Source organism: Mastacembelus armatus, chromosome 3, assembly GCF_900324485.2.
Source record: "Mastacembelus armatus chromosome 3, fMasArm1.2, whole genome shotgun sequence".
Taxonomy (NCBI): Eukaryota; Metazoa; Chordata; class Actinopteri; order Synbranchiformes; family Mastacembelidae; genus Mastacembelus; species Mastacembelus armatus.
The window spans coordinates 27,531,281-27,540,749 of record NC_046635.1 but is presented as its reverse complement, the minus strand read 5'-3'; the positions used below and the strand labels follow the sequence as shown (position 1 = coordinate 27,540,749).

At 42.5% G+C, this 9,469-nt stretch overlaps 1 protein-coding gene across 1 annotated transcript; it reads left to right on the top strand.

Moving 5' to 3' along the window:
• Positions 1-3,579: 3,579 nt before the first annotated feature.
• Positions 3,580-7,758, top strand: mex3b (mex-3 RNA binding family member B). The gene is made up of 2 exons (XM_026292939.1): positions 3,580-4,195; positions 5,896-7,758. Exons 1-2 carry the CDS (start codon positions 3,973-3,975, stop codon positions 7,293-7,295), a joined length of 1,623 nt encoding a protein of 540 aa, XP_026148724.1. The 5' UTR covers positions 3,580-3,972; the 3' UTR covers positions 7,296-7,758.
• The last annotated feature ends 1,711 nt before the right edge of the window (positions 7,759-9,469 follow it).

Below are 9,469 nucleotides of genomic sequence, written 5' to 3'. Positions count from 1 at the left end.
TAATACCAATGTTTAGCCCTGTCTTTGTGTGCACCATTTCTAGAGAGAAATATCTGGTTCCTAACACATTTGAGCATTTACCAGCCAGAGGGCAACACTTTAATGAGTTAGAGGAGGCTAAAAATCTCAGTTATTTGATTCAAGATTAGCGGGAAAATATTAAGTGCAGTACTAAGAAGTCCATTCAGGCAAAATGACTCACCAGGAAGTGTATTTGCAGTACTGTGGAGTAGCTTGAATACTCTTGAACAATACATACATGGTGTGTTATGTACCACAGTTCTGTAATTCACATAATCTGTAGTTGCAGCAGGAAGCCTATGGAATATGCATCTCTGTGAGTATATGAGGTCAGGTGTTAGAGTGATGGAGCAGTGTGCAGACAGGCTGCTCTGTATCCTGTGACCTGCTGTTTACTGTGACCCAGTGTCTGCAGCACTGCAGCTACAGCGCAGTGACTGGCAGAGTGATCACTAAGCCCTGTCTGTCTCGTTGCTCTGTGGGTTAGGGCAGGCTAAGCTTTTCTTCCCCTCATTAAAAGGCATACGGGTAATCGCCTTTAAGCAGCTGACTAATGCCTAATACCAAACAACAAATATCAATGATAATGCTGCAAACAGCGTCCATCTGGACTTAAGAAAGAGCAGTGGGACACACTCTGGGCCTGTACAATGGTAATACAACATTAGACTCCTAATTCAATTCAGTAGCACATTATTTGATCAGGCCTTCAAAGCTCAGGGAGAAATTTGCAGCACTGTGAACTGTAAACACAAGCAACTGCTAGAGGGATGGAAATGTAGATAAATCCTGCGAAAAGTGTTTCTTCTGGTTTATTTCTCTATAAAGAAGTTAGAGATTCAGTGCAGAGGAGAACTGTGAGGATAGATGCACCTGTACTGGTGTGATTTCTGGACTGTCATCAACATAATAGGTCAGGTGCAACAACAGCAATACAGGGATTCAAATAAACAGGCAGCAGCTTAACTTAACTGGAAATCAAAGCTGAATAGTTGTATATCCTTCACTCAATGAATAGGATCATTTGCTCTTAATTCCAACACTGATTTGATTTAGTGGTTACAGCAAAAATGTTTGGGAATCATTATTTTGAAAATGTAAATAAATTTGTTTTATTGTCATTCATCAAATTTTAATTTTATCCTGACCAGAGTTGGATCTACCATTGTCCTCAGTATGTGTTTAGGGATTTTAGAGATTTAAGCAACTAAAGAGTCTTAAAATCTACATATGGGAGGTATTTTATTGACTTATGTTTAAGCTCCATACATTTACATGTGAATACTTGCAGACCAACAGAAGATAAACAAAAGGACATAAGACGCATCAGCTTGAGTGCTAATACACTACCTGGGTTGGGAAGTCTAAACAGTAGACCATTTTTTCCATTTGAATAAAATATGTCACACTTTATTCATTACTACATTTTTACTTAAATAAAAGTTTCAAGAGTTTTCCGGAATTAAATTAGAATAAGTGGATCAAGCAAGAAGCAGAGAAGAATCTGACAGAGCTTTTATCGCTTGATGCTTGACACTGCTCTATATCTGATCATTTCACTCGTTCTACAGTGGAGGCTTTCTGCAGGAATTTTATTTCTTGCAGTGCAAAAAAGGTACAGCAGTAGGAAATAAAATGTGTATTGAAGTGATACCATGTTTTAGGCCATCAAGTGTTTGTCACTTTCTAGTCCAGGATTTAAGAATGTCTGGGAACCATTTTGCTTATATAGAACTGAATACATTCAGGATTGCTAGGAACCGGTAAGGGGTGGTAGGGGGGAAGCTGAGGTGTCAAATATTAACAAGAGGGTCCCATCCCATCACCTCCTCCAGTTCCTGAGCGGTTCCTCATTAGCATTGGTATTGTGCTCCAGGAGTGAGGTGACAAAGCAAAGTGCTTCTGGTCTCAATGGGGTTTGAATTAGCTTGAAATCCCTTTTGTGTTGACCAAACGCCCCACTGACGCCCCCTCCTCCCCCACCTCTACCATCCTCCAGCCTATCCCAGTCTATGGCCAACCACAAAGGCTACCAACCCATCACCCGGCAAAGTTCTTAAGGTTGGGGCTTCATAATAGCACACTATCGTGAGAAAAAGGGCAGATATCATATGCTGACTGCCTGTAGCAACTGTCATCAGGATTGTGCTTGAGGTATATTAGATGATTTTTTCTTTTTGCCTTTTTATTGCATAAATGCTGGAAGAGTTTCACTGTCAAAGAGAGCTATGTGTAAATGAAATGAAAATTCACCACTAAAGAAAGATGAGACACCACAGTATTTGAGTTCATTGGAAATTCAAAAAAATGAAAACAGCCCAGTTTTTAAGCTTTGAATCAATGCATTTTTCATTTTCAGTTAAATTTTTACACCTTATCTAGCTCAAGAATTAGACATTTTTTCACAACCAAGGAAGGAATTCTTAGTCCTTGAGTTTGACTAAAAACATCTAAATAGCCTGCTATTTGGAGTCATTATGATACTATGGCTGCAGGCCCCAACTGGATTAAATATATAATAATGTTATATTTGTAAAGTAGTTTTAACTTAAGATTCGCTTACTTTTCCAAAGCTTTCAACTGTACTTGAGAGTCTCCACCCGCAGTTTTCTTGGAGGTACTGAAAAAACTAATTACTATTATAATAAACATTTACCTTTTCATAAACAATGAAACAACTAATTATAATGGTCACTTTTTGTTGTTTTTAATTAACACTAATTAGGCTACACTGCACAGTATCATGTTGTTAGATATAGACAGTGTCTATATATTATGTGTTGTATGGAAATTTTTGATAAGAAAACTCATCTAATGCACTTGCTGACAAAATACATTATATAAGTTGTGAACCCATATTCTACATAGGACTAAATCATTTACAGAGAAAAAAATTATTGTATAAAACTCCAATAACAGAAAGCCTATTTAGAATTTGGGACTGGTAGTGTTTCAAAATATTATCAACTCCAATGGCAGATACTGAGCAAACTGACCAAGTTTCACTGATGGAGTCTCTGCAGCCCCAAAAAGAGGTAATGCGTCATTTTTTGCTGAAAAATGTAATCAGGTAAAAATGTATAAGCAATTTTCATGAAATGAGGAAACATTAAGTATTAAGCTGATAACATAGTGTCTGAGCTGTTGATGGTTAGATCTAAAAAAAGCTGGACCCCAGACACTGTACAACAGTTTGTTACAGGACAGATGGAAAGAAACAAATACAGATCATGTTCCATAAATGTGATAGATTGAGCTCATATTGCTGTTAATCTACACAGTCGGGCTTGTAATTGCATGTGGCGCTGCATCCAATATACTTCATGCTAATAAAACGTCTAATAGACCTGTGTGAGTGCGGAGCGACCAGGAGCGCAGCAGTTCAAACAAAGACAGACTGAGAACAAAGAAATGGGCGTGTCTTTGCATGCGGCCCCGCCCATCCGCCGCCCGTTCAGCCAATCAGCGCGCGAATATGCAAACGAGCTCGCAGCACCGCATCGTCCCAGCCCATGCGTTGACGTCACCCGCACATCTCTCTGTCTGTCTCTGCAAGGACTCAGACAGAAGCAACAGAGGACCGGAGGGAAGCCAGCCGGGGAGGGGCCCTTTGTCAGGAAGGAATAATTTTACTATCTCCACCGCCGGCTCTGGAGTAAACACGCTTTTTATTCGCCGTCTTTCCGTGCAGCAGCACAGCCCGGGTCCGCTCGGACTGGGACATCCAGAAAACAGAGGGCTCGGATGTGAGAAGCTCCCTGCACTGTTTTTCTCCCCCCCCATCAGCCGCACTGATTTATTTGCACTGACCAGTTGTCTTTGAGAACCGGGTCCGGTGCCTCTCCCCTCCTCCTCCCCTGTCCTTTCTTTCTCCCCGATCACTCCTTCTTTACCCTCCCTCCTTTTTTTTTTTGCCTTTTATCCGAACCCGCAAGCTGCAAAGTCGCAAAGATGCCCAGCTCGCTCTTCGCCGACAACAGCGTCCAGGGAGATGCACTGGACGACCAGAGAGCCCTGCAGATCGCCCTGGATCAGCTGTCCCTGCTGGGCTTGGACAACGACGAGAACCCTCTGTACGACAACAACCAGGAGCCCCGGAAGAAGAGCGTCAACATGACCGAATGCGTCCCGGTTCCCAGCTCCGAGCATGTGGCGGAGATTGTGGGCAGACAAGGTGTGTGTTTGAGTGTTTCCACAGGGTTTAGCGGTGTGTTTGTGGGTCATGCAGCTGAGCAGTACAAGCACTTGAGCTATGAGCACGTCCCGAGCTATTATAGTGCAGGACTAACAGCATGCCTTTACACACTCAGATAATGCGTGAAATATCTGAACACACTCCTGCGTGTCTCCACAAACACTACGACCGTCACACGCACCGTCTTATTATGTAGACTCAGGTTTGTGAATCCGGGATCCGTATAATCCACCAGGTAATAGTCTGTTCAACAAAACGTGAACTTTTGTTACTGTCTCGCCAATTAGTCACACATTGCTCGTCTATAAATACACATAGGTGGGAGGCGGCGAGCAGCCCGGACCAGTTCAAGAAGTTGGCATTTAAGTGAAATAAGTGGCTGCTGGAATTATTGTTTAGAAATAAAGAGCAGCTCCAACCGACTGAGTCAACATATAATTCTGGTTCGGTAGCTCTTTGGACGGGTGGAGGATCCTTAAATCATGAAGACGTGTCGCTCAGATTTAGGGCTATATAAAATGGAACGGGGGCAATGACCGCTGCCAAATGTCACATTGTTTGGTGAAGTAGGACATGTAGGTCACAGAACTAGAAGCCCAGAGGGAAGACTGGCTCTCAGTCACCACACATCTGGGGATTTCTTTGTTAATAAGCGGAGATCGATTTTTCCCCGAGTTTCTTTTGTGATCACGTTGAGCACAGGATCAAATTAGGACAACGGTCACGATCTTACCTTGCCACAGGCAGCAGACGCCCATAGCTGCACAGCTAGCACAGTCTTCCAGCTGTAGGGCTGCAGGGCGGTACTGGTGCTTGGTTACATATGCGGAATCTTTTCCCCTCCCTGCAACACTGCTGCTGCTGCTGGTCCCAGAAAAACAAAGAAATTGCAAGGAGCCACTACCTCCCATCCTCCACTGTGGCTACAGCGGGGCATTTGTGAGCAGGATCTGTTTACAGCACATACCCCCTGTTAATTCTCTTCTGTCAGGATGTATTAGGTATAAGGGGAAAGTGAAAAATGTGGATTGATCTTGGGGACTGTGTTAAGGCAGCCTTATGAAAAGGGACTCTATCCTCATTTAACCCACATCACACGGGTTCTAACTCATGAATTTATGTGAAGAATTTAAATAGGCTGAGTTGAGGTGGGTTTACCTTCCCCGGTTACATCACTCTGTCCCACTCAGCTGGCTCTGCCTATGGGCTCTTGTCATTCCTCCAAGACATTTCCCTCAGCAGTCCCATTTTGATCATAAAGAGACACGTGTTTGTGCCTCTGTGTTGGAATGCAACTGACATGTATCACCAGGCTGTGTTGTTATTTCCCCCTTTCCATAATGCCATTAGTGTAAAATCCAAATTGAGACTTAACAGCGGCAGTGTTGTGAATGTAGTGAATGCACAGGGATCATCACAGAACCAGAAGTGAATTTTATTTTGTGAGTTATTTCTGTGCTGCTGTATGTCCGTGGTGGTGCAGCGTGTGGTTTCAATTTGTACTTCTCCAAAAGGGTGGTTTCACCCGATTTCTGAGGTCATTGGCCTTTTGTGAGACAATAATAAACATCCAGCAGCTGTTTTGAGTAGTGCATAAGTAATGGTTTAACATACGATATATTTCACTGTTGTTATTCTGGAACATGCCCTCACTTCCATGATTTGCTTCCATGCCTCAGGTTGCAAGATCAAAGCACTCCGGGCAAAGACCAACACCTACATCAAGACCCCAGTTCGAGGTGAAGAGCCTGTTTTTGTGGTGACGGGCAGGAGGGAGGATGTGGCTATGGCTAGGAGGGAGATCATCTCTGCTGCCGAGCACTTCTCCATGATTCGAGCCTCCAGAAACAAAAATACCACCCTGAATGGGAGCGGCACCCCAGTCCCTGGGCCACCTAATTTGCCTGGACAGACCACCATCCAGGTGCGGGTACCTTACCGTGTGGTGGGGCTGGTTGTAGGCCCCAAGGGTGCCACCATCAAGCGTATCCAGCAGCAGACACACACCTACATTGTGACACCCAGTCGAGACAAGGAGCCAGTGTTTGAGGTGACAGGGATGCCAGAAAATGTAGACAGAGCACGTGAAGAGATTGAAGCCCACATCGCCATGAGGACAGGAGGCCTAATTGAGCTCCAGGATGAAAATGACTTCCATGCCAATGGGACAGATGTTGGTTTTGATCAACATGGGCACGCTAATCTGTGGTCCAAGCCCAACACCGGGATGACCCCCACCTCAGTACGTAAACCCTTCTCCAATTACCGCAATGATTCATCATCCTCCCTGGGCAGTGCCTCCACAGACTCCTACTTTGGTAACAATGGCTCACGCATGGCTGACTACAGTCCTCCCAGCCCTGCATTCAGCTACACCAACAACAACGGAAACAACAATAACAACAACATCAATGTCAACACCAATGGTAACAATTTTGTTTATGGAAGTGAAGTGATCCCACCTGACTGCACTGAGCTGAATTTTGACTCTTCACCAGGGTTTGACCCAACACAAGCCCCACCAGGCCTGCTGTGGTCCCAGTATGATAGTCGCATGACCCCCTCCTCTAATGGAGGCAGCCCCCCCACTTCCACCTCAGCCATGTTCCCCACCAACACCTCGACTAATGCCAATGGCATAGTGGTGAGTCAGAGAAGGGTCAACGGTTGTACCCCACAGCCCAGACTGTCACCTCCCCTCCACAGCCACACTGGAGGCCCCACTGAGCACCCTTTGGCCCGGAGGGTCCGCAGCGACCCGGGTGGAGGACCTCTCAGTTTCCCTGGTTACTCCAGCGCTCTTGCCTCCCTGCCAGGCTCCCACCTCCCTGGAGTTTCATGCGACTCCTCTGCCTCGTCCTCTTCCTCCTCTTCATCCTCCTCCACCTCATCCGGCACCAGCCGAAAAGGCAGCCGCGACTGTTCGGTGTGCTTCGAGAGTGAGGTCATTGCAGCCCTGGTCCCCTGTGGGCACAACCTCTTCTGCATGGAATGTGCCAATCGTATCTGTGAGAGGAGCGAGCCCAAATGTCCTGTCTGCCACACCGGCGTCACTCAGGCTATACGTATATTTTCATAAGAAGTGTTACCCTTTGACTGTCTCGTCAGTGAGACTGGCTGCAATAGCAACAACAGACTCTTCTCTGCTTTAATGGGATTACTCTATCGTCAGTTGGAAAGTGTACATAGATATACATATGTATGTAAGAGGCTGCAGTATCCAGCAGAAGGGACAGATGCCCTTTTTGAGCTCCGTCATAGTTGTTAGTATTGTACTGTAGCTTGGGGAAATATTTTCAACATCTAAGTGCATGTTTTAAATATTACAGCATAGTAATCAATAGTTCTAGTAAATTGCACCCTATATTTATGAAGTGAAGAGACACGGTGGGGTCAGGTCAGAGGTACGTAGATCAAACTGTAGACTGTTAGCGGGCTGAGCCTTCCAGTTTTGCCGATCGAATGTAGTAAGACAGGAGGCCATGGCTGGGAAACATGGAGGGCTTCCAGCCTAACAGGACTATTGACTTACAAAGATACTGCAGCTCGAAGTCAAAAACCATGTGAGGGAAAGCAACAACATATCCTACATATATATGTATAAAATAAATTTCCACAAGTTTTAAATGACATTAATATAGATTGAAGTATTTTATTCTTTTTTGACTTGAAAGATTATATTTCTTATTGCAAAGATGTTTACAGATATTTTAATTTAAGTTCAGTGAACTTTTTGTAGCTGGGTTGAAATATTGTTTATTTTTTAGTATGGCCTTACGGCATTGATCACTGTATTATTTTAATATCACACGACTGTGGGAGGAAATCCAAGTCAACAAATTGTGTATTGCATTTGACAGTATTCTGTTGGGACGGAGTTTTTATAGGTTCAGCAAAAAATGTCTTTTAAATCTGCTTCACCCAGCATATTTTTTATTCAGTAATAAAAAGCATATTTTATTCTATATTATTATGAAACATTGAAATGTACAAAACTTAGTAAGTTGAACACAAAGAAACCGTTTATGCTTTCTAAAATTTGTATGAATTAGATTCCAGTGGGAATTACAGGCTTCTGTTGCACCACTATAGTTTTAGTATTTCTATTTTGATACATTTGTTTACCACTTGTTTATGTATATGTAGGTGAAGTTACTTGAGCGTAAATGTACTTTATTGAGCAAAGTTTAAGAACAAAGTATATTTTATTTTATGATAAAGGGCCTTTAACCTCATGGTCAAATACTAATATTATATTTGCTGAGACAAGATTTGAAAATGTATCAAGAGTTTTATTTTTCTGACATTTAAAGTTATACATGATAAGAAGTAAAACTTAAGTAATGGTGCTACTTCATGTTTTTTTAAGTATTTCTATATAAGTCCAATAAAAAATGATACATTAACGAAGTGTCTGACGCATGTTCTTCGTGACCTGCTGTGTTTAGTTCTACTGCTGTTTAAAGCAGAAAGGTGAGCGAGGACGATGACGTGGATTATTAAAGGTGTAATAGTTTTCTGAACATTTGACCCCCTCCTTGCTTCCAAATGGAAGCTGGGAGGTGGAAGGATTATCACAGTGGCCTAATTATTAAGTCTATGCTGTGGATAAGAGGTACCTGCCTTATCACTAATGAGAAGTGCTGTGTGACCTATTCTTAAACAGCCCGGTGCAAAAACCATAATCGAGCCCCCCTGGGTAATGATGGGCTGGTGGAACAGTTGATACTGAATAAAAAAATATATATATATGTTTGATTGTCAAAATGCTAGTCATTTTTGGTTTGCAATAGAGGCTGCTCATCAAACTTCACATTTAATCAGTTAGTTTTAGTTAATCAGCTCAAAATTAATCACCAATATTTAAATGCTTATTTATAAGAAAAAGAGAGAGAAAGAAAAAAGCAAAGAAAAACATATTTAGCTTCTCACAAGTGATGATTTGATGTTTTTTTCTGCTTTTTATCATGTGAACTGGCCTGTTGGTTGAACCAAACTATACATTTTAAGATGCCACTTCAGGCCCTGACAACTTAATGATGTTTCACTGACTTTATTTTTTATTCTAGCTGCAGAATCAGTAATTTGTTTTTAAAAAATAATCTTAAAGTGGGCAGTAAATGTTTGATCAGATTCTTGTTTTGCTCGCTTTGATCAGATTACTGATTTATATTCGTTACTTTAATTTAGACAATGTTCCTTTGCCCTTAAGGTGACAGTAACCATTTTAGAAGTTTTTTTAAAATTTTGTTT

Coding starts and splice junctions, on each gene's coding strand:
- mex3b (XM_026292939.1), top strand. CDS start 3,973: ATGCCCAGCTCGCTCTTCGCCGACAACAGCGTCCAGGGAGATGCACTG. Junction 4,196..5,895: donor GGAGATTGTGGGCAGACAAG/GTGTGTGTTTGA, acceptor TCCATGCCTCAG/GTTGCAAGATCAAAGCACTC.